The sequence below is a fragment of the Thalassophryne amazonica genome, chromosome 16 (genome assembly GCF_902500255.1).
Source record: "Thalassophryne amazonica chromosome 16, fThaAma1.1, whole genome shotgun sequence".
Classification (NCBI taxonomy): Eukaryota; Metazoa; Chordata; class Actinopteri; order Batrachoidiformes; family Batrachoididae; genus Thalassophryne; species Thalassophryne amazonica.
Genome location: NC_047118.1, coordinates 72,455,560 through 72,481,688, shown reverse-complemented (window position 1 = coordinate 72,481,688; position 26,129 = coordinate 72,455,560). Strand labels below are relative to the sequence as shown.

General features: G+C 39.5%; 1 protein-coding gene across 1 annotated transcript; it reads left to right on the top strand.

The window, feature by feature from the left end:
- The first annotated feature begins 297 nt into the window (after positions 1-297).
- Positions 298-25,744, top strand: LOC117528755 (chromobox protein homolog 1-like). The gene is made up of 5 exons (XM_034191385.1): positions 298-349; positions 9,591-9,855; positions 12,496-12,667; positions 23,920-24,014; positions 25,469-25,744. Exons 1-5 carry the CDS (start codon positions 298-300, stop codon positions 25,617-25,619), a joined length of 735 nt encoding a protein of 244 aa, XP_034047276.1. The 3' UTR covers positions 25,620-25,744.
- Positions 25,745-26,129: the final 385 nt, after the last annotated feature.

Genomic DNA, 26,129 nt, shown 5'->3' with positions numbered 1-26,129 from the left:
TCATTAGTGATCGATCTCTGCTCCCCTCCACAGCATGTCTTTTTCCTGGTTCTCTCCCTCAGCCCCAACCAGTCCCAGCAGAAGACTGCCCCTCCCTGAGCCTGGTTCTGCTGGAGGTTTCTTCCTGTTAAAAGGGAGTTTTTCCTTCCCACTGTAGCCAAGTGCTTGCTCACAGGGGGTCGTTTTGACCGTTGGGGTTTTACATAATTATTGTATGGCCTTGCCTTACAATATAAAGCGCCTTGGGGCAACTGTTTGTTGTGATTTGGCGCTATATAAAAAAAAATTGATTGATTGATGAAGACGAGAAGTTACAAGCTGAAAAGAGACGAAGAGGCAAAGCATGACGGTAAGCTAGTCGTTAGCTTCCTAAGTAGCTCGTAAATAAGTAATATGCAGGCTGTCACTATTAACTATTAAAATTGTGGCTGTCAAAATAGTGTTAATTTAGATTAATTAATTACAGCACCTATCACGCCTTCAGTCACACTTTGCTCCGTTTTGTTATGACGTCAGTGACTTGGTCTGTAAATAGACGCATTTCTGAGATCAGTAAATGTGTTAATGTCAATACTTTTTTTTACCAAAGTTACTTGCTTTGATAACTTAATGTTAAATCTCAAATGTGGGAGTTTGTGCGTTTACTGACGTTCATGCACAAAATGTTGATTCGGTTTTAATGACCGTTAATTAACGTCGTCACTGAACTCGAACAGGCTTAAAACACATTAAATACGTTTGTTTTTCATCCAGATTTTAATGTTCAATGGACAGATTTAAAATATCAAATCTAATAAGATAATTATTAAAGGAGTCACATTGTGCAGAAAGAATCAGCCTCCAAACTCCCACAATTCTGTTTTATAGACATTCTTTCTAATATAGCCTTTTATTGTCATTGTACACATACATACAATGAAATTTGTCGGCATTTAACCCATCCAAATTACACTTAGACAGTTCTCCCAATTTAAGATCAATTTACAGCTTGTTTAATACCTCCTTGATATGTAACAATAATAACCCTGTTCCTTTTTTACCTGATTATTAAATGCCCCAAGCACACACAGATCTGAGTTTTTTATATACCTACAATTAAATGATTCATTTAGATTAACTAATCACAAACCCTGTAATCAATTACATTACTTTTTTTAATAACCTGACAGCACTAATTAAAATATATATGTTGTGTGTATGTTTGTGTGTTTTCAGATGGTTTTCTCAGTCACCGCTGCAAAGTTTCATGCCACGGGATGGGACACCTTTGTCATCATCATGTTATACACCGGTTATGTTTCACTATGAATTTTGAATAAATTTTTGTACTTTTTGCTAAAATGTCTCCACTTTTGTGTAACATCAGTTTGATTTGTAAAAGTTACCAAGGTTTACAGATTTAAAGGCTAACAGTTTGAAAAGCTGTTTAAGCATAATCCAGTAGTAAAATAAGTTTTACATTTAATGGGGTCATAAATGTAAATTGAAGTAAACAGGCAGTAAAACTGGCTGTTCAAAATTCCTTGATGTAATGATGCTATCACTGAAGTGACTAAACCTTTTTGTTTGTTAAATACCATTTGGTAAAATCTCAGTTTAGACATGCTTATTCCAGCATCTTTGTAAAGATTCAGCCAGGTGTAGTGTGCAGTGTCTTCTGGAGCTGCAAAAACCCAAATTAAAAATTCTTAGAAATGAACCTTCATTGCACCAAAACATCAATGACAAAATGTTTTTTACTGTTGATTCTGCCTGAAATGACAAATTATTATAGTCACATGAGTGAAATTGTTTACTGCAACAAAAAAGAGCAAATACACAAAAAAGCAACACAAACTATACAGAAGTTTCATGTGTCTGTAGTATGGGGTGGGGGCGCAGGTTACATGCCCCGGTCACACATGGCGTGCACAAGGTCGGCCAGCATGCCAAGATATGCCCGATTAAATGCAGCTTCCTCAAGGATCAGTCAGATGTGTCAATCACACTGGGCCTAGTTTAGCTTCAGCCTCAACATCACTCAAGATGGACAGATTCGCTTGCTGGAATAGGCTCCATTTTCTCTTGCCTGGACAATAATGAAGGTAGAAATGGGAAAGCAAGTTTAAAAAAAAAAAAAACAAAAAAAAAACTTCAGTCTCTGTATGATCATTCCCCAGAGTTTCAGTTATCTTGGTCACTTTGCATAAAAATTATGTTCTTTCAAAATGATCCTCCAACAAATCAGATCATTTGGAGCATCATTTTGAAAGAACACGACTTTTATGCAAAGCGACCAAGATAACTGAAACTTTGGGATTTATTACAATATTTGTTTTGTGTGTTCTTCGGAGAGCAAACATCAGTTGAGAGGATTCACGGCTCTTCTCCAGTATCGGAAAATGTCGCGGGTTGGATCTGTATTTTCCAATACGCGAATTACATCAGTATCGGAACCCGATACCGATCCGGGATCCGATCGGTCCCATCCCTAGTGGTGGTCAGAGGGGGCCCCAGGGCAGCTGTGTGTGAATGAGTAATGCAACTTGGAAAGCTCTTTGGGTGTCTTTAAAAGCCTTATTTAAATCAAAGTCATTATTATTACTAAACCTACCCTTTGTGATATTGTAGTCATTAATTTTATTGAACGTTATGTATGCTGCTGTGATTTCTTTTTTTTCTTCTGTGTTGTTTATTATTTCTTTAGTAACTATTTGTAACTCTACCCATGGTGTAAATATATATTTCTGGCTTTATTTTGACACAAAACGCGCTTTTTCTCAAGACGTGACCCTGTGGGGGGGAAAAAAAAAAATAAACGAGCCCTTCTTCTTCTATGGTGTATAATGGCAGCTGGCATCCTTATTGTTCCATTGCTGCCACCTTCTGCATGAGCCCGTTATAGCCAGGGTTTGCCTTTTAGAATAAATAGTTGTATGCCTTAAGGGCACCAAAATCTGAAAAGTTCGGTACCAAACCTACCGCTACGCAGCATAGCGGCAAAGTAACTAGGGGGGTCTGAGGGCATGCCCCCCACAAAATTTTGATATAAAAGGATGCAAATTGTGCATTCTGGTGATATCTGGGGCAGATTTGGGGTGAAATTATGGAAGAACAAAAAACGAAAGGGATCCGCACAGCCAGTTAGCTCCCAAACAAGCCTTTAATAACACACCAGAGGTGACGTTTCGGGCCTCGCCCTTCATCAGACAGGATGAAATTATGGAAGGGAATTTTTGTGTTTTTGGAGTAATATTTTCTAACCTTGTCAGAAGCTGAGATGACCCCATGCCAATATGCACAGGCAGATTGGCATGGGGTCATCTCAGCTGCCGATGTTTTATTAAACATCCAGCCCTCCACAGCATGTCTTTTTCCTGGTTCGCTCCCTCAGCCCCAACCAGTCCCAGCAGAAGACTGCCCCTCCCTGATGCTGGTTCTGCTGGAGGTTTCTTCCTGTTAAAAGGGAGTTTTTCCTTCCCACTGTCGCCAAGTGCTTGCTCACAGGGGGTCGTTTTGACCGTTGGGGTTTTTCCATAATTATTGTATGGCTTTGCCTTACAATATAAAGTGCCTTGGGGCAACTGTTTGTTGTGATTTGGCGCTATATAAATAAAATTGATTTGATTTGTATTTAAGTACTTGAGACATCTTTTTCATGTTAAAGTGCTCCTACCAACATGTAGTTTTAAATTTTTTTTTTTTTTTTTTTTTTTTAATCATTATCTATATTATAATAGCTAAGTGGCCTGTGTGTGCGTGTATATGGCTTTGAGTCTGCAACAGCAGGGGAGACCTGACATCTGCTATTCGGTGTGTTTATCCATTTTGGGTCAAGGATGAACGTTGCGAAAGTTGATAGGACAAAAGGGTTATGTTGCTGTACTATGAGTGACTTAATGGCCCAGTCACACTGCATCGACGATTCCTGAATGAAAGGGGAAAGGTAAAAAAAAAAAAAAAAAATCAATTTGTCGACAAATGAGCTTTTGACTTGTCCCATCACCGAATAGCCTGCGAGTCAAGAGTGCAAAAATGACAAAAGAGGACCAAAAAAAAAAACCTGAAGCGAAGATTGTTCTCCACGCTTTAAACGAAACGCACCTGGAGCCACTGCTGGAGCAGTGTGTCTGCATCTCTGCGTTTCAGGACTCCACACAGGGACAGAGCTCAGCTGCAAACAGAAGCGCTTGATCCAACCCACTGTGGAGATCTGTGTGCACGTCGGTGGATCCACCTGCTCTAGTTCCTCGTCCAGAACAAAAGAGGATCATCTCCTTCGTCAGAATCCTCACTGACGACACACTGCGCTCAGTCTTGCTTCAATTATTAAAAAAAAAAAAAATTGGGGTGCTTGTTCAACATTGTGATGCCTCATTTTTACAAAAAAAACCCACCCACCTCACATGCTAAATACGTCACCAAAATTATACACACTGTAAGCATGCCAAATATTTCTCAAATACGAAACTCTAATCACTGTCTGTATACCCGAACTGCGCACATACTTGTACACGTTTGGTAGAACATATTGATATCTACAACATTCTACTGAAAAATGTGATGATGCTAAAGGGTTAAATGGAAAAACCTTCTGAATAGGTTTCACTTTCCTTACCAGGACGCTGTCCACCGCTCCACTCGCTCTCTCTCCGTCTTGCTCTTAATCACTCCAGACACTGAAAGGGGCAGCAGGTTTATCAACAGTTTAAAAATCCTGACGAAGTGCCAGCTACAGGAACGAAGCTGCGGAAAGGTTAAACAATGTCAACGAAAGTCCAGATTTGTTTCATTTGGGCTTTGTTGCCTTTCGTTAACTGCCGTGTGACTGGTCCTTAAGCCTCATGTTGGTACCATAACTGAAATATGTAGTGCTTTTAATGCATTCTGCCACTCTGTTTATCAAATTAAAAGCACCTGCTTACAGCAGATTGCAGAAAGACAAAAGGCTGTGCTTGCAGAAACTGACTTTAGGTGTTGGTATTTTTGTTTTTGGGCCAAGGATGAACAGCACCAAAACTGAACGTTGATATGATTTTTTTTTTTTTTTTTTTTTTTTTTTTTTTTTTTAGAGAAGCTACATAGATTAGTTAACACTGAACAATGGACATTAATATTTACATTCTGAACTCGCTCGCCATTCCAGTAAATCATCTGTATAAAAATGTGTGTGCGTGCATGACTTTTTTGTACACAAGTACATAATTGTAAATGCGTAAAAAATGGCCGTAGAGCTGCCACAAACTATTTTGATAGTCGAGTCGATTATTTTTGCGAGTAGTCGGATTACACGTAAATTATATCTTATCGCATTTTATCGATTGATACCATTATTGATTCCGCTTATCAATCCGATTCCTTATCAATTCCCTTATCGATACCTCCTGTGAATTTTCTGTGTGCTACAAGTAAGCTTTACAGGTTTTCTATGTCAACATTTTATTGAGTCTTAAAGTAAATAAATATGAAATTTGGTCACTGGATCCTTGATCTCTGGACATAAACTCTACATGGTGGATCCCTTATCTCTGGACATAGATATTAAAAAAATATGTAGCTTTTGTCAAAAGCAATTTCTTTCAGACATTAATGGCATGGATGTCATGCTGTACCTCTGAGCTCAGCTCAGCTGGCTGCTGGAATCTGCAGGTCTGCAGCCATACAGTTTTGGGCTGCTGCACGTCAGCCAAGTAGTCTCATTTTTGGAGGGAAAAAAAACCTATTTTGATCGATTGTATTAGTGTTTGGAAAGAGTTGTCATTTAGGGCTGGAATGATTAGTCGAGTAACTCGAATAATTCAATTACAAAAAATGTTCAAGGCAAATTCTGTGCATCGAAGCTTCATTTAACATTGTATTACATATGCCAGGTCTGTGTGGTGCTGTAACATCCCCAGAAAAACGAATGAAGATGAGCATGCATAAGCCGTGTAAATTAGCACAATAGCTACAACTTTCCAACCAAGATACAGAGTGAATAAAGCCTTTTAGGAGAAAGAGGTCCACGCTGATCATCTGAAATGGCTGTGCGTTTAAAGCAAAGCAGTGTGTTTTTTTTTTTTTTTTTTTTAAACAGTTTCCTCCGCTGCCTGCTCTTCTCTACGTGGGGAGTGGCTATTCGTGCGGCAGCTGGTGGCTGCCTCTCTGCCCGGTGTGAGAGGCTCAGCGCTCGCCTCACACCTGGCAAGTTACAGCTCCGACCCGGATACACTGCCAAACAGTCTCTGAAGATCCTCTCAGCAAAAGTCCACTCTTTCTTCTGTGTTTTGCTCAGACTCTCATTGAGGGTTTGGCATTTTAATTTTCGCTTTTTTGGAGCAACACACAACGCTCCACAAACAGTAACTCAAATAAAATAATTTAAAAAAAATGACTGCGAGGCTTGCATGTTCAGCCTCTAGCTGAACAAAACTTAAAATGGTTGAATTTCACAAGTTGGGGAAAACAAAAAAGCCATATCAACAAAATGTCAAGACTGGCTGCGCTCCTGACACCAGCAAAGATCCAAAACTTGTAAAGCTGTGAAAAAATAGTTACCCAGGAAGACGGGGCACACTAAATTTGACAATCTGTGATAATGCAGCAACATTGTGCCATTGCTTAGAGAGAGCCCTAGACTGTTGATGTTGTTAAAAACCCAAAAGTACTTTTTATCCGATTACTTGATTAATCGATAGAATACTCGATTACTAAAATAATCTCGCTGCAGCCCTGGTGTCATTTGATTTAAATGCAAATTCACTTTGAAGTTATTAATTCCGAGCAGACTCTATTTTCCTAACTTGACTCGGCATTTGGAGCAACAGCATGGAGAATGATTCTCCTTTTTTTTTTTTTTTTTTTCCTCACAAGACAGGGGTCCCAGTTAGTCACTTTAATCCACACAAAAGTGACTCACGATTGACATTTTAATGGCTTTGAGGGGGGATAAGAAGCGGAGTTACCGCTTCTGAAGAGCAGTGAAGCAGCAGATGGAACCACTTCTTCATTGGTTCAAGGTGAAAGCAAATGACTCGTCGACTACTGAATTAGTTGCCGATGGTTTCAGAAGTCGACGTAGTTGTGACTGGTTGTGGCAGCCCTACATGGATGACACAAGAAAGTAGAAACACTTATTTCCATTTTGGTCTAATTAAAATAAAATGACAAAATAGAAGTTAAAATAATAATAATACTGATCATGATGGTGATGATAACAAAAGTTTGTATATGATAACCAGTACCTAAAGAATATATCAATACATTAAGACGGTAAATTACGTAATTAACAGGGTAGAGTTCTTCAGAAAAATTGAGGTCTAAGGCCTGGTTCACACGGCAGGATAATTAGGGCCGATATCAGACCCGATCTTCCCTTCCGACAGTCTTAAGGACGCCCTTCGTGATGACGCTAAAATAATCTTCAGATATGTCCGCGGTGGTGTGCTATGTTAGAGTACTCTGATCTGCTCGGGAGGATGTCAGGAGCGCTCAGATCGCAAATCGAGTTATTCAACATGTTGGATCGTCTTGGCCCAACATCGCAGCATGTGTTCTGTCTTGTTGACCACAAACAAGCATGCAACCTCTGAATTTGATGTGCAGCCAATCAGAAAGCAAGGTGAGGACGCACAGAGTGGAAAATAAAATGCACAGTTCTGACTTACCAGAAAGTCCGGTGGTCGCACTGTCTCCACTCCTTTAAAGTGGATATGACACTAAAGACAACATAGTCTTGTTACATGTAACAAAGGTTATATAATTCGGTTCAACCTAAGCGTTTGGGAACTGGATGCTGTTCATCCCGTATACTAACATTTGAAAGTCCCACCACTGAAAAATCTGCACGCCCCGTGACCAGCTTCCCGCTTAGCACCAAACCTGAAATGCGTCACTGCCTGTAGACCATACTGGCTTGCATGCTTGGCGGCCGTGGTTTACACTTTTTTTTTTTTGCGGCAGAAACTTTGATTAACCACAGCTCTCAGGGACTTGTTTGTCGATATGCCTGACCAGTGTGTCACAGCATATTGCGCAAACACAAGGGCAAAAGGTTTTAGCCTTTTCAAGTCCAGGCAGATTGATCGAAAGCCGCGGTGTTGTGTGATGCACAAAATGTCAGGCTGCCGCTCCCTCCGCTCGCACACCCGCATTTGCTCCCGACAGCAGACACTTTCCTCTACCATCTCCATGTTCTCGCACTGCTCACAGGAACACCTAAAATGTCAACCCCAAATATGTTCACAATAATCTTGAAATGGTCAAGGAACTTGTAAAAATATCAGTGCAATATGTAGTAAACATATCGGCGCCATGTTCACTGTTATTTTCAGTGATCTTTTTCAAAACTTCTGCCGTTTATTTCCTATTCTTTTGTGAAATAATGTAACTAAACAGGGATGAATGCAATGCCTGGCACTCAAACGGCAAAAACCCGAAGGTAATAACGGTGGCAAGTAGTAGCTACACTATCGCGGCACCGGTGAAATAACAAAGGCAGTAAACAGACGCTAGAATCGAAAATGCTATTATAAGTATAGTGTTATAAACAGCAGCAACAAAAATCAAAGCCTCCCTTACCATTCCGTATTCTGCAGCCTTTCAAAATCCATCGGAATTGGCATGTCTCTTGCCTCTGCTTCGGCTCCACCATAAGCACCGTCTGCATTATTTTTGCTGTCAGAATGCTCCTGGTTTGAATGTTTGTGCGAAAAATACGGCTCCAATCTGTAGGGTCTAATCACTGCTGCAACATCCTCAGGATCTGAGTCACTCGATTTCCTCACAGAAACAATCCACACTTGAAGAGGAGTCAGAAAAGTTCTTGATCTCTTCACTGTTCATGCTGAGGTCCATCTGTTCCTGTTGTCAATCGAACAGACAAAGATGGGACTCTACACGCTGTGATGTCACGCCATCACGTGACCGCTGATGGAACACTGCCAGCGCGCTTTCCAAGAAAAACAATTTGAGAAGCTGTACAAATTTTATTTCTTGGTGATAATGATTAAAACCATTTTCAATTTACTATATGTATATTTTTGATATTTATATCAGGTTTACCTAATTTTTTAGGTGTCATATCCACTTTAAGGAACACCTTTTCTTTTTGTATTGTTTTTTTCCCTCTGTTTTTAAATAGTCCACAAAGTATCTCTGTTTGTTCACTCTGAAGTCACGTTTAATCTCGAGATTTCCTGTCTGACCTGGGAATGTTTGTGAAATCTGTTCGTGTGCGGTGGTGTTGTCCTTACCGTGTGGCTGAACACCACACACTGTACGACCAAACCCGCTAGATCTATGATTTTATATCTTCACGTGTGTGGTCTCAAGTTTTGGAAACCTAGAGAATTTTAAAACTCTGTCATGTGAACCAGGCTTAAGGTTCTAAAAACATTTTGGGCACCCACCCCATTCCAACTCATTGTAGAAACTTGCCACAATTTACCACCCTTGAAAAATGTCAGCTAGTTATTTTATACACTCCCCAGTCTAGAGCCTGCGGATCCCCACGGGCAATGCGCTAGTTAATTACTTATTTATTTTTAAATGTTTTGATTTTGAAGGATCATCCAGTACCCTATAATGCCTACTGAGGTTGACTTTATTTTGTGTATGTGTTGTTCCATTAGAGGCTCCCTCAACTAACGTCAAGCTGGCGACTGTAGCAACAAAGAAGGCAAAGAAGCCGGATGAGGAGGAGGAGCTGCCGCAACAGCCAGCGCAGCCGCAGCAGCCTGAGACTGTGCCAGCCGCACCAGCAGCACCAGCGACTGCAGCACCAGCAGCACCAGCTGAGGAGGAGGAAGAGGAGGAGTATGTGGTGGAGAAGGTTTTGGACCGTCGAGTGGTGAAAGGCAAAGTCGAGTTTCTGCTGAAATGGAAAGGCTTCTCAGAGTGAGTTTTTTTTGTTGTTGTTTTTTGAATGAATGAATGAAAACTGTTTATTTCGAACATTTGATACAACAACAAATACAAGATCAGTGAAAACAACAAAAAAGTTCCTACTGTCATGTCCGAAAAGGGGTAGGGTGAAGCATCAGCTTATCCCTACCCCTTCTTCCCCACAACCAGTAATACATATATATATATATATATATATATATATATTTATTTACAAGCCGAAGCAAAAAACAAAAACACCCTAACCCTCATTACCCTTCCTCCTCCCTATACCTAGAAAAAACATATTTTTGTACCGCTGTTTGAACTGGTTCATGCTTGGACATTGCTTGAGCCCCACTCCCAATCTGTTCCACATCCTCACCCCACAGACAGAAATACAGAAACCTATTAATGTTGTTCGTGCCCACTGATGCTTTAATTAAATTTCCCCCTCAGACTGCAATCCCCTGATCTGTTAAACATATTTTTAATATTTGCTGGAAGTAAATTGTTTATTGCTTTATACACGATTTGTACTGTTTGAAAATGAACCAAGTCTGTGAATTTAAGATTTTGGATTGTAAAAATAGTGGATTTGTATGATCTCTATAGCCAGTATTATGAATGATTCTTATAGCTCTTTTCTGCATTACTGATAGTGATTGTTTTTACCTTTATAAGTATTACCCCATACCTCTGCACAGTACTGTAAATATGGTAAAACCAGTGAGCAGTAAAGAATGCAGAGTGAGTTGTGGTCCAGAATATGTTTCGCTTTGTTTAGAACTGAAATGCTTCTTGACAGTTTACTTTGTATATGTTTTTGAGTCTTCCAGTTTATCTTATCTATTATCACCCCCAGAAACTTCTTTTCATGTACCCTTTCAATATCTACCCCCTTGACTTGTAACTGAACCTGTATGTCTGTATTACAATAGCCAAATAACATGTATTTTGTTTTACTTAAGTTAATGATAATTGTTTCTGTCAAACCATATTTCAATTTTCCCATTTCTATACTGATCCTCCTCAGTAACTCCTGCAAATCCCCCCCCCCCCCCGAACAAAAAAATGCTTGTCATCTGCAAATACTATTTTTAATATTTTGGAAACATTAACAATATGTTTTATATAAATTAGAAACAGTTTTGGACCCAATACTGACCCCTGTGGGACGCCACAAGCGTTGTCCAAGCATGATGATGTATATTCCCCCAACTTCACAAACTGTTTTCTGTTACTTAAGTAGCTTCTCACCCAGTGCAACACCAACCCCCTAATGCCATACTGTTCAAGTTTATTGATTAATATGTCATGATTGATTGTATCAAAAGCGTTTTTTAGGTCTATAAATATTCCAACTGAATGTAATTTGTGGTCTATGGCGTTTGTAATCTCTTCAACTGATTCTATTAATGCAAGTGCTCTGAATCCATATTGACTATCAGTAAGTAATTTATGTTTATTTATGAATTTGTCTAATCTATTATTGAATAACTTTTCTAATAATTTGGAAAATTGTGGAAGCAAAGAAACAGGTCTATAATTTGTGAAGTGGTGTCTATCCCCAGTCTTATACAACGGCACAACCTTAGCTATTTTCATTTGATTGGGAAATTTACCGGTTTGAAATGATAAGTTACAGATGTATGTTAATGGTTCTGCAATCCATTCAATGACCTGTTTTACCACCACCATATCAATTTCATTTAAATCGGTAGATGTTTTATATTTACAATTATTCACAATGTCTATAATTTCTTTTCCATCCACTGCTGTGAGGAACATTGAACAGGGATTTCTTTCTATGAGATTATTATCCCAATCCTCAGGTTGGGAATCGGGAATTTTTTCTGCCAAGCTTGGTCCAATATTTACAAAAAAATTATTAAACCGTTGACTACCTCATCCTTATTTTCCTTCTTGACATTATTATCAATGAAATACTGAGGGTAACTCTGTTTTTTATTACCATTTTTGATAATGCTATTTAATATATCCCACATTCCTTTAATATTTTTGTTATTATATAATATGTTACTATAATATTCCTTCCTACATACCCGTATAATATTAATCTATTTTTGTATTTCTTATATCTATTTTCTGCCTCTTTAGTCTTTGGTTTTATGAATTCTCTATACAGTGTATTTTTCTTATTACATGCATTCCGTAACCCTTTCGTCATCCATGGTCGATCTTAGATTTTTTGTTTTCTGTAGTCTTGTTTAATTGGACAATTTTTATCATATAATGATGTAAATATTTGTAAAAAAGTTTCGTATGCACTATCAACATCACTTTCACTGTATACCTTTTCCCAGTTTTGCTCCTGTAAATCCTTCTTTAGTGTGTTCATGTTTTCCTCTATCCGCACTCGCCTGTATTTTATTTTCTCCTCTGGCTGATTCCGCCAATGGTTTCTATTATAAACGATGAAAACTGGTAGATGATCACTGTCATTGATTAATAATCCAGTCAGTGTTATTCTCAATATCATTGCTGAATATATTATCAGTTAAGGTAGCACTATGGGATGTTTTTAAAGTGTTTTGTGGCTGAACTATTTCCTTAATGTTGGTCTCTAGAATTTACTGTACTTTTTATTTTATTTTTTTTAACTGAAATTTGTCTCTGTTCACATCCATCCAGTGAGGACAACACATGGGAGCCAGAGGAGAACCTGGACTGTCCCGACCTGATTGCAGAGTACATGTCGAAACACAGAGAGAGGGAGGAAAAAAAGAAGGAAAGCAAGAGGAAAGCATCCACTGAGGCATCTGGTGACTCTGAGGAGCGAGGGAGCAAGAGAAAGAAGGAAGAGGTGAGGGACTAATCTAGATACATTAGCACTCTAAAAACACCAGTTGTGTGTGTGTGTGTGTGTTATACAAATAATGAATGTTTGAGTGCAGTGGTAAGAATATTCCATAAGGTGAAAGATGGAATGTTCCATACAAGGAAGCCATCTTTCACCTTGTGACATATTCTTACCATTGAACGAATATTTGTTTTGTATTTGGCTATTAAGATTTTATCGATTCTGTTTCAGTCCGATTCTTTATTGATTCCCTTATCAGTACCTCTTGTGAATTTTCTGTGTTCTAAAAGTAGGCTTTACGGGTTTTCTATGTCAACAGCATTTTATTGAGTCTTAAATCAATATGAATCAATAAAATCTGTATATGGTCACTGAATCTTTAGTGTACATGGTGGATCCTAGATCTGGACATAAATAGAAATAAAATCTGTACTTTTTGTCAAAAGCATTTCCTTTCAGATATAAATGGTAGAAATGGAACTCCATAGACTCTGAGTTGAAGTCAGTCAGCTGCACGTCAGGATGTAATTCATAAAAAAAAAAACGCAGGAAACGGGTTTGGTTGGTTGTAGTTGTTTGTATTATAATGTTTGGAAAGAGGTGTCATTTGATTTAAAATTGCGATTCGCTGTCAAGTTATTTATTCCGTCCGGAATCTGTGCAGCTTTTTTGGAGCTGCGCACATAGTCCCACAAAACAGGATATTATTATTATTATTTCTTTTACCTGATAGACAACTTCGTTATGCAGCGGTTGATGCTCAGAGCAGTGGATTTGCTGCTTCCACTGCTCTGAGCATCAACCAGCGAATAGCACAACGAGGCGCTGCTCTGTTGCTTCAAGCAGACCCGCTGCAGTCTGCAGTTGACACAGAGAAATAATCATTTGTTTTGTTTGTGCCACAGAACTGACACACCAACCTCACCATAAAGTCTGTGTGTCATGGGCTGCACTTGCTTGACTGCTTATCTCATGGTGCAAGATAAATGCATTTGTGATTGCAGAAACTGCAGCAACACAGTCATGTGCCAGTGAGCAGATTTTCTATGGGTAGAGTCATACCAGATGAGCTGGCCGAACAGGTTTTTATTGTAGGGTACGATTGAGGTAAGGATCTAAACCTGTCTCTGGTTATTCAGGGCTGTGAAAACGCTGGGGGATTCCGTGGATTTCATAATTGGGGGGGGGGTGATGTACTCTTTAATCGTGAACACCATAGTTTTTAAAATGCTTATCGCAAAGCGTTCTCTTTTTTTACGACATTGTGTAAGTTTTATAAGTCCGCGGACACTGATCTGTGTGTTACAGATAGAAATCAGTTTCCTCGGATCCGCTGAGTTTCGTGGAGGAAAAATGCCACTCAAAGCATAGCTGTTACAATTTACACAAGAATATAAGTGACTTTTTACTATAAGGTGTGTTATTGATATTTTAGCAAGATTTTCCAAATATTCTACATAGAGGTGCACCGATCAGGATTTTTTAGGCCGATCACTGAAATTTGATTGGCCGATACTGATCAAGTACATATTTGGATCATGCCCAAAATAAGAATATAGGTCTAATGTATAGGACTATTTTTGCATTAAAACTTAATGATGAAAACAAAAAACATGCATTCAAATAAAGACACTAGAATAAACTGCCAACTTTTGTTTTATTACACTGACTTTGTTCTACCAGCAAGCTTTTCTTTTCCATGTTTCATGTTGCTCAGGTTACAGCCTACAGAACGTTGAGAATGTAAAATACAGCCCTCATTCTATGGGGTTAAAATTGTCTCATTAATATTTGTAAATGCACACAGGGTGATCTACAAATAATCATTGATTTGCAAATGTGTTCAGATATCCACAAATGCAAATTTCATATATGTAAATTGGTCTTTGCAAATAATGTTGTATTTGCAAATATAAAACTTAATTTGTAAAAAAAAAAATTTACATTTGTAAAACTGGAAATTGTATTTGTGAATTGAGTTTCAGCATTTGTGCATCACCAATTACATGCATTCATCGCTTTCCTCTGTGACGTAATTTGAGACATTCTTTTCGCAAAATCCACAGATCCACAAACAAATGCCTACTGATTCACAAATACACACTCAGGCACACTGGATATCCACTAGATGGCAGTGTGGTTCCATTCATTACACAGTAGTCTATTTAGATCTCTCAGAGCCATTTGACTCATTTTGACTTCTGATATGAGCTGGATGGACATGTACTACATTAGATGATGGTGACTGCTCTCCTTGTCCGTCCAGCTCATATCAGAAGTCAAAATGAGTTTACGTCACAGAGGAAAGCAAAAACAAAAATAAACAAAACGGTATTTCATTTTGAAGTTATTAATTCAGACTGGACTCTATCATTCTAACTTGACTCATCAGAGAGCCGCGCAGCGTTTGGAGCTGTGTGAACAGAACGGAGGATGATTCTCATTTCTTTCTCGCAACAAGACAGGAGTCCCAGTTAGTAACTTTAATCTGCACAAACATGACTCACGATTGACATATTCAGGGATGAAAGTGGTGAAAAACAAAAAAAAAAAAAGCTGAAACCCCAAATTACCCCCCAACACCACCTGCACGAAAATGTTTGAATTCTAGAAGCTCTGAAATGCAATCTGGGACTATTCCAGATAATAAACTGGAGTGAGTGCAGCATCCATTTAGGTGAGAAAAAACAAAACAGCTTTCCTTATTAAAATTAATTCCAGTAGTATTCTGCTCTTACTAGGATGCAGCAGTTTTCTAGTTTGGCAGATAGTTCTGGAGAAAATCACTGAAGAAATTAACATATTGAAAATATGGTTTGACCGAAACAAACTGTCATTAAACTTAAATAAGACAGAGATGAAATGGAGGTGTAAGAGACACTAGGTGTTCACAGGAAACACTTATTTATTTATGTATGTTCATTGTTAGTTGCTATTATATATTTTCTGTTGTGTTTCTATTCAGGTTCTTTTTGTCTTTCTCTAAAATTGTATATAAGCATTAGATTATTAATATATAAACAAAAATAAATTTAAGAAATATTACAATTTGAAAACAAATGCACCCGAACGTGATGACAGCTGCAAATGCGTAATGCTAACTTTTAACATTGAAAATGCCATAGACATGCTAACGCATTAGCATCGCTCCCATTTTTAAGTTATAAAATACATCTGTCAACTGTTTCAGAAGACCATAACAGGTCGGTTTAACATAGAAAACGTAAATATTACTCACAGATGTATGCTCTTTAGGGTTTTAGCGGGGGAAAATTAAGCGAAAGAAAGTATAAACGAAGCAAAAGATCGAAGCATTGCTTCAATCTGCGAACCACTGCTTCGATTGGTTCCAGGTTCAGAGCAAAGCCGCGCTGCAGAAAAGTTGATCACGGACCCGCTGCAGGGTCTGTAATCAGTGTAGAGAAATGATCATTTTCCTGACAAACACCCCCCAAAACAACTGTGCACTGTTGTGATTGGTCCTTTTGATCGGCGCATTTTGCCGATCAAACCGATCAAGGCGTGATCGGCCCATAATGATCGGTGGCCGACCGATCGGTGCACCTCTAATTCTACAAGCTTTAGCTATGGTTTTTGAAATGCTGTAAGTCTTTTCAGTCCTCATAAATTTCATGTTATTTAATTGTTCTGAGTTAATGCATAATTTGGTTTACAATTAAAAGGAAAATCATTCCAGGTCCTACCTCCATGTCATATTCTGTTATTTCAGCATTACCATTGACAGTTCAAATAAAAGGTTGAATATAGGATCATTTAAATATCCACTAATTTTGAGATTTGTTCTGCCAGGCGATGATGAAATAGTATCATTAGATAAAAATGTAATTCCTGGGCCCCACAGGGCCCTAGACCCCCGGCTCCTGGGGAGCTGTGGCAAAAAAAGGGGAAGTGTCTCTACCTGGACTACTGGGGTTCTCCGTAACTGGAACCTGCTTACTGCTGGTTAAACATGTTTAATTTTTTTCTGTCGAGCATACAGTGCAGAATGGAAGTGGTTTCAACGCAAGTCAGGGCAAAGCAACAGTACTCAATGTGACTGGAAGCCACACCCTCACAGTACAACATTGCCTGACGCCAATTTATGATTCCTGCTGTGTTCCATTGTTCCCAGTGTATAAATCACGCAAGATTGTTTTTATAACATGTACACAATGCAGTAAAACTGCACGCTCAAAAGGGCACAGGAAAAAAAATGCTCCTCGCTCTTAACTTCTCTCACAACTGTGTTTAAATAAAGTCCATAAACATCCTGCTCACAGACTGATTGCCAGAGACAGGACATGTCCATCTCCACATTTACTCACGGACGGTTCGTTCGCGCGCGCGCACGCAGCTCACGGTCAAGGGAAGAAAAGGTAAACTAGAAATCAGAGCGCAGCCCTGCACAAGAACAAATATAAACTAGAAGAGAAATCAGAGTGCACAGTCTGGCTGCAGCCAAACTGCCTGCGGATCCTCCTGTGTTCTCACCTTTCTGTACCCCTGCTGCGCGCACATGACGCCGCATGAAGTAACTCGAAGCAGGCCTGGTGTGAAAGGTGCTTTAATGCGACCTGATTTTACTTTGAGCCACCTGCCAGTGTTGGTGGTCGCAGTCCGACAGTTCCAGATTTTCTGACCTCACATTACATTACGTGTCTGGAACAAGAAAAATTGGGTCATTTTAATTTTTCTGTTTGCCAGTGATTATTATTATTTTTTTTTTTTTATAAGCCTATTCTAAATATGATGAGAAAATCAAACCATTTTTACCCGAGGCCATCAAAATATGGGCATCGGTATTGCAAAGTCTTTGTGTTTGTCTGTGCTCAGCATAAGTCCAGTCCTATTATTGCCTGGGTCTTCATATTCACAGGGAACATTCTTGGGACACAGACCTTGGACAAGTTCAAAGATGGTTAACCTTAACCTATTTTAAGAGGTTAAAAGGTCACATTCTGTATATTTTTATGCTATGAATCATGCAGATCTTTTTCTTTCCCCCCCCTGGATGGGTGGGGGTGACAGCCAATCAGAGTAGAGCGGCACTGTGACATCACTAGCTTGTCTCTAGCTGGTGCTCCAAAACAGCTTTGTTTACAGTAGTGTTCAGAATAATAGTAGTGCTGTGTGACTAAAAAGACTAATCCAGGTTTTGAGTATATTTCTTATTGTTACATGAGAAACAAGGTACCACTAGATTCAGTAGCTTCTCACAAATCCAACAAGACCAAGCATTCATGATATGCACACTCTTAAGGCTATGAAATTGGGCTATTAGTAAAAAAAAAAAAGAAAAATGTAGAAAAGGGGGTGTTCACAATAATAGTAGTGTGACATTCAGTCAGTGAGTTTCAGTTTTGTGGAACAAACAGGTGTGAATCAGGTGTCCTCTATGTAAGGATGAAGCCAGCACCTGTTGAACATGCTTTTCTCTTTGAAAGCCTGAGGAAAATGGGACGTTCAAGACATTGTTCAGAAGAACAGCGTAGTTTGATTAAACAGTTGATTGGAGAGGGGGAAACTTATACACAGGTGCAAAAAATTATAGGCTGTTCAGCAATGATCTCCAATGCTTTAAAATGGCCAAAAAAAAAAACAGACGCGTGGAAGAAAATGGAAAACCATCAAAATGGATAGAAGAATAACCAGAATGGCAAAGGCTCACCCATTGATCAGCTCCAGGATGATCAAAGACAGTCTGAAGTTACCTGTAAGTGCTGTGACAATTAGAAGACGCCTGTGTGAAGCTAATTTATTTGCAAGAATCCCCCGCAAAGTCCCTCTGTTAAATAAGACGTGCAGAAGAGGTTGCAATTTGACAAAGAACACATCAACTGGCCTAAAGAGAAATGGAGGAATATTTTGTGGACTGATGAGTAAAATTGTTCTTTTTGGGTCCAAGGTCCGAGGACAGTTTGTGAGACGACCCCCAAACTCTGAATTCAAGCCATAGTTCACAGTGAAGACAGTGAAGCATGGTGGTGCAAGCATCATGATATGGGCATGTTTCTCCTATTATGGTGTCGCATACCAGGTATCATGGATCAGTTTGGATATGTCAAAATACTTGAAGAGGTCATGTTGCCTTATGCTGAAGAGGACATGCCCTTGAAATGGGTGTTTCAACAAGACAATGACTCCAAGCACACTAGTAAACAAGCAAAATTCTGGTTCCAAACCAACAAAATTAATGCCTCGCAGATGTGAAGAAATCATGAAAAACTGTGGTTATACAACTAAATACTAGTTTAGTGATTCACAGGATTGCTAAAAAAGCAGTTTGAACATAATAGTTTTGAGTTTGAAGCATCAACAGCAGATGCTACTTTTATTGTGAACACCCCCTTTTCTACTTTTTTTTACTAATAGCCCGATTTCATAGCCTTACGAGTGTGCATATTATGAATGCTTGGTCTTGTTGGATTTGTGAGAATCTACTGAATCTACTAGTACCTTGTTTCACATGTAACAATAAGAAATATACTCAAAACCTGGATTAAACTTTTTAGTCACACAGCACTATTATTCTGAACACTACTGTATGTGTAAATATAACATGTTTCTCATATTGTGTAAAAGCTAGTGAGAAATAAATTAAACCTTCTAAAACTGAAAATGCTGTGACCTGATAACACCTCTGGAGTGATTTAGAAGACCTTGCAGACTTTTGCTAACTCAAACCTAACATCCACTCTTGACAAAGGCTCATGTATACGCACCTCCTCCTGCAGATGCTGTTAAAACATAAATAAAATATTGTTTATGATTGAATGAGTTTATTCTGCAACATTAATACAAACATACAGAGGTGAATATATCAATGATACACTGAGAACACAATAAAATCTAAATGCTTATTTCCATTGTGGTCCTTTTGAAATTATCACATGACAAAATAGAGGAGCTTCACGGTACACCCACAGTCAGGAGAACCTGGACTACATGTGTCGTGCACATATATTGAATATCATATGTAATCCTGAGGCGTGTCAAGGCAGGTGTTGATATGAATATACAACCCCTGGCAAAAATTATGGAATCACCGGCCTCGGAGGATGTTCATTCAGTTGTTTAATTTTGTAGAAAAAAAGCAGATTACAGACATGACACAAAACTAAAGTCATTTCAAATGGCAACTTTCTGGCTTTAAGAAACACTATAAGAAATCAAGAAAAAAATATTATGGCAGTCAGTAACGGTTACTTTTTTAGACCAAGCAGAGGAAAAAAATATGGAATCACTCAATTCTGAGGAAAAAATTATGGAATCACCCTGTAAATTTTCATCCTCAAAACTAACACCTGCATCAAATTAGATCTGCTCGTTGACATTGACCCTGTGCCATGACATTGACCCTACGTGTCTTCTTGCAAGGAATGTTTTCGCAGTTTTTGCTCTATGGCAAGATGCATTATCATCTTGAAAAATGATTTCATCATCCCCAAATATCCTTTCAATTGTCCAAAATATCAACGTAAACGTGCATTTATTGATGATGTAATGACAGCCATCTCCACAGTGCCTTTACCTGACATGCAACCCCATATCATCAATGACTGTGGAAATTTACATGTTCTCTTCAGGCAGTCATCTTTATAAATCTAATTGGAACGGCACCAAACAAAAGTTCCAGCATCATTACCTTGCCCAAGGCAGATTCGAGATTCATCACTGAATTTGACTTTCATCCAGTCATCCACAGTCCACGATTGCTTTTCCTTAGCCCATTGTAACCTTGTTTTTTTTCTGTTTAGGTGTCAATGATGGCTTTCGTTTAGCTTTTCTGTATGTAAATCCCATTTCCATTAGGCAGTTTCTTACAGTTCGGTCACAGACGTTGACTCCAGTTTCCTCCCATTCGTTCCTCATTTGTTTTGTTGTGCATTTTTCGATTTTTGAGACATATTGCTTTAAGTTTTCTGTCTTGACGCTTTGATGTCTTCCTTGGTCTACCAGTATGTTTGCCTTTAACAACCTTCTCATGTTGTTTGTATTTGGTCCAGAGTTTAGACACAGCCGACTCTGAACAACCAACATCTTTTACAGCATTGCATGATGATTTACTCTTTTAAGAGTTTGATAATCCTCTCCTTTGTTTCAATTGACATCTCTCGTGTTGGAGCCATGATTCATGTCAGTCCACTTGGTGCAACAGCTCTCCAAGGTGTGTTCACTCCTTTTTAGATGCAGACTAACGAGCAGATCTGATATGATGCAGGTGTTAGTTTTGGGGATGAAAATTTACAGGGTGATTCCATATTTTTTTTTCCTCTGCTTGGTCTAAAAAGTAACCATTACTGACTGCCACAATCTTTTTTCTTGATTTCTTATAGTGTTTCTTAAAGCCAGAAAGTTGCCATTTGAAATGACTTTAGTTTTGTGTCATGTCTGTGATCTGCTTTTTTTCTACAAAATTAAACAACTGAATGAACATCCTCCGAGGCCGGTGATTCCATAATTTTTGCCAGGGGTTGTATATACTTTTCACCGGGATACCAATTAAACAACTGCAAATTATAAAGAAGACGATGCTCATATGGCCGAGGATATTTTAGCATCGCATTACATTTTAAATTGCACCGGGTTTTTTTTTTTTTTTGTTTTGTTTTTTTGACCAGGAAAAGGAAACGTCACTCGTATTTATTCTTTTCTATTTTGAAAAACCTCTGATTCTGAGATTCTGATTGTTTTCTTAGCTGTCTCCACCTTGTTTTCTCTTGCATCCTAGGATGCAATTGCAAAACGATTTCTAGAAAAGGGAGAACAGCTTATGATTTGGCTATAAAAATAACATTTTAAGTTTTTTTTTTTATGTCTGCCAAAGACAGATTTTGACCATTTTCACCACAGATCTATTTTAGGCCATGGAAGAATCCATTAAATTTTGGAGGTGTTCCTGAATTTGGATCAGGTTTCACTTTATATAGGCTTTGAAGGATTATGTCAAAACTACTTAAGGGATTCTCAACATATTTGCAACACGGATGGATATTGGGGCATGGAAGACTCCACTGAATTTTGGAGGGGATCTGGATTGGCGGACGTCAGAAATATGTGATTGCTCCTGGTTTTTGTTTTTACTTTCATCCTTGTGTGTGTGTGTGTGTGTGTGTATGTATGTATATATATATATATATATATATATATACACACACACACACACACACGAGGTCTGTTAGAAAAGTATCTGACCTTTGTTGTTTTTTTTTCAAAAACTATACGGATTTGAATCGTGCGCTTGCATCAGACAAGCTTGAACCTTCGTGCGCATGCGTCAGTTTTTTCACACCTGTCGGTTGCGTCATTCGCCTGTGGGCAGGCTTTGAGTGAGCACTGGTCCACCCCCCTCGTCGGATTTTTATTGTTTAGGAATGGCGGAGTGACTGCTGCTTTGTTAGATGAATATTTTTTCAGAAACTCTACCAGACAGCCAGATGGAAACCATTTGGAAGATTCAAATGGCTTTTGGTGAAGATTCTATCGGTATCACATGGATTAAGGACCATTAAAAACGGCCCACGGCGGCGGAGGGCGCACCGCGCCCCGAGCGGCCATCGACAGGCTGAAACGAGCAGATCACTTCCAAATTTAAGGTTTTGTTGATGCAGGACGTCGTGTGACTAGCAGAGAAGTTTCAGAAGAGGTCTGGATCAGCACTTTATCGGCACATTCCACTGTTAAAGGAGATTTTGTAATGAAAGACGTGCGGACGGATTTGTGCGTCGCGACGCAGCCGCTCATGGCGCGGGACAAACACCGCTGTGTTGGAAGTCTCACAGGACAAGTTGGAACATGCCCAGCTGTTAAAAAATTTCTCGGATACTCACTTGACTGAAAACCCACCGAAAGCCATCTGAATCTTCCAAATGGTTTCCATCTGGCTGTCTGGCAGAGTTTCTGAAAAAATTTTCATGGAACAAAGCGGCAGTCACTCCGCCATTCCTAAACAATAAAAATCCGACGAGGGGGGTGGACCAGTGCTCACTCAAAGCCTGCCCACAGGCGAATGACGCAACCGACAGGCGTGAAAAAACTCACGCATGCGCACGAAGGTTCAAGCTTGTCTGATGCAAGCGCACATGATTCAAATCCATATAGTTTTTGAAAAAATAAAAAGGTCGGATAGTTTTCTCACAGACCTCGTGTGTGTGTGTGTGTGTGTGTGTGTGTGTGTGTGTGTGTGTGTGTGTGTGTGTGTGTGTGTGTGTGTGTGTGTGATATACGAGGTCTATTAGAAAAGTATCCGACCTTATTATTTTTTTCAAAAACCATATCGATTTGAATCACGTGTGATTGCGTCAGACAAGCTTGAACCCTCGTGCGCATGCGTGAGTTTTTCCACGCCTGTCGGTTGCGTCATTCGCCTGTGAGCAGGCTTTGAGTGAGGAGTGGTCCAGCCCCCTCGTTGGATTTTCATTGTCAGGAAATGGCTGAATGATTCGGGCTTTTTTTTTTTCCGTCAGAATTTTTTTCAGTGCTTGTTAGAGACAAGCAGCTGGAAACCATTAGAAAAATTTATCTGGCTTTTGATGAAAATGTTAGGGGCTTGGTAGAGAATAAGGAGTGTTACTGTCGCTTTAAGGATGGCCCCCAGCGGCTGTGGGGCGCGCCGCGCTCCGAAGCCGCCATCGACAGGCTGAACGACCATTTCATTTCTAAACGGATGGCTGTCTGGATCCGTGATCGTGTGCCATTTCTCTGGTTATCACAAGAGCTGGACATCAACCATTTTCCGGCAGATTTCACTTTTAACAAGAGATTTTGTCATGGAAAGCTGAGCGGAGGCTTCGTGCGTCACGATGGATTCGCCACTGGAGCGAGACAAAACCACCTCCGTTTTGGTCTCACAGGACGGCTTTGAGATGGCGTTCAGACAGCCGTCGGTGGTTTTTCCATCGAGTGATTATCTGAGAAATTGTGGATGTGCCTGGCCATGCCAGAACATGTCCCGTGAGGCTTCATCACGGCGTTGCTGTGCACCATGTGGCACCGCCACGGCGCGCGAAGCCTCCGCTCCTCTTTCCATGACAAAAACTCCTGTAACGGTGGAATGTGCCGTTCATTTCCAAACTGGATGCTGTTTTATCCGGGACGTCGTCTGACTAGCACAGGAATTGTGAAAAGACGTGGACAGCAGCACTTTTTCGGCACATTGAGACAGACGTGCGGAGGAATTCCGCGCAATATAATATACACACACACACACACGCACAAAATTCAATGTCTGTGTCTTACTTCTCATTCTTCACCAGGGTGAGAAAGCCAGAGGTTTTGGCCGAGGTCTGCAGCCGGAGAGAATTATTGGGGCGACAGACTCCAGTGGAGAGCTGATGTTCCTCATGAAGTGGTGCGTTTTGTCTACCTTGACATGAAGTTTTTGCTTTGCTTTTGGAACAGTGTGTTCTTTTTAGTTTTCAGGAAGTGACATGGAATGGTTTAGCAAATGTTCAGACAAATAAAACTAAAGGCCCCCTCACACTTGGCAAGAATGAGCAGGAATCCAGCAGAATTAGACCAAATGGGTAAAAATGCTACAATTTGAGCCACAGTCGGTTATTTCAAAATCTCTTTCATGTCGTTATGAACAGTCATTTATTCCAACAAGAACTGTGACATTTATTTACAGTGATAGTCCCAGAGACCGTTCTTGTCCTCTGACAAATTGAGGTGACCTTGCCGCTATATTGGGTATTAGTACACCCTTTACTGCAATGTCTGCAGTGGCCTCTCTTCACCTTCATTGGAAAATGTCCAGTTAGGTCCTTGAGCACATCCGGTGGGGGATGTGCACGATTTCTTGGAAGAGGGATTGTTGGGACTGCCATCACCTGAGCATGTTCTCTTCCGATCATTCAAAAGACTCCCTGCTGTGACTGGGTTCCCGTTGCCTGAAGATGGTCGTTCTTTCTTTGGAGATTATGTATGGCATAACAATTGCAAACTCTGATTATCATCCTATTAGTAATGCATGTAGCCTCCAATTTATAGCTACACCTTACATTCATGAACATTAACACCTGTTCCAGAACAAATGCTGCAAATGCCCCTCCAAGCATCTCCCACAGCTGCTCTCATTATGAGTTGATGGGAACATTTTCTTATCAATAGCCAAGACAAAGGGCAGACATGGAGAAACAGATTTTCTTTGTTAGAAAGTCCTGCTTTCTGTGATAAGGGGAAAATATGAGTGTTCAAGGTGGTTAGAAATCATAAGTAAATGAAAATGATTAGATTTGGCAATATATCTTTGCACATTAGTTTATATTACAGTATATGCTGTCCAATATAAGGCTAAAGGCTAGAATGTGTAAATCATCTGTAGTTTAAAGTTATATTGATTTAAAGTTGTACTTTAAGTTTGTCTCAAGACTTTCCTCTCAAAAACAGGGTTGTTTTGACTACCACATTCACCCAACGTTGTAATATTGCAACATTTAAAAAAAAAAGGCTCTAGATTAAAAATGGGGGGCATTTTCCGCATTAAATACATATATATGTATTCTAGAGGCTGTGAATACTTAACTTTCTTTATTTCTTCAGTATATATAAATTTGCAAAAATCTCAAGCTTTTTTCATATTGTCATTATGGGGTATTGTGTGTAGCATTTTGAGGGAAAACATGAATTTCATACATTTTGGAATAAAGCTGTAACATAACAAAATGTGGAAAAGTGAAGTGTTGTGAATGCTTTCCGGATGCACTGTATGAATTCCACACTTCCTGGGGCATTTAAATTTTAAAGCTAATACTCAGAACAGTCGCTTTCTTTCTCTTCTCGCTTATATTTTTCATCTTCCAGGAAAAACTCAGACGAGGCCGATCTCGTCCCGGCTAAGGAGGCCAACGTCAAATGTCCCCAAGTTGTCATCTCCTTCTATGAAGAGCGGCTCACCTGGCACTCATATCCCACAGAAGAGGAGGAGAAGAAAGAGGAGGAGAAGAAGGAGTAGATAAGTGGAGTCATTACAAAAGGTGTAGGAAGAAGTAAGGAGGTACTGGGCAGGAAATCAACTGCAAACTGGTGAACTGTTGTCAAAGTTAACTGACTCAAGCTGCCTCCCTCTGTCCTGGAAAATAAGATGTAGCCGTTTGTTTCCTGCCTTAATTCATGACTACTTCTTTCCGCAAAAGTTGCTCCCGCCGTTTCTTGATTTGATCCCCTTTTTTTAGCGCGCCCCCCTCCCCCCCCACTCACTAAAGATCACTGTTTACGAATCTGTGCCTTTTTCTTTTTTTTTAGTGATTATTATTTTTCTCCTCAGTGTGTTGGCATTGAAGCTCTTTATAATGTGCGTCGTCACCAGTTGTTCATGTCAGTGCTGACATGAACGTTTGGTTTTGATCCTCTGCTGCTAGCAGTTTTAACCCGTCATCTTTTACGTTTCCGCAGGGGGGGGGGTGCGCACTAATGTACTGAAGAAATCCACACAGAAATGGAAAGAAAAATTGAAAGCTGAGAT

Excerpts from the sequence above, each read along its gene's own strand:
- LOC117528755 (XM_034191385.1), top strand. The coding sequence starts at position 298 with ATGAAGACGAGAAGTTACAAGCTGAAAAGAGACGAAGAGGCAAAGCAT. Across the intron at positions 9,856-12,495 it reads AAATGGAAAGGCTTCTCAGA|TGAGGACAACACATGGGAGC; the intron begins GTGAGTTTTTTT and ends ACATCCATCCAG. Across the intron at positions 24,015-25,468 it reads CTGATGTTCCTCATGAAGTG|GAAAAACTCAGACGAGGCCG; the intron begins GTGCGTTTTGTC and ends TTCATCTTCCAG.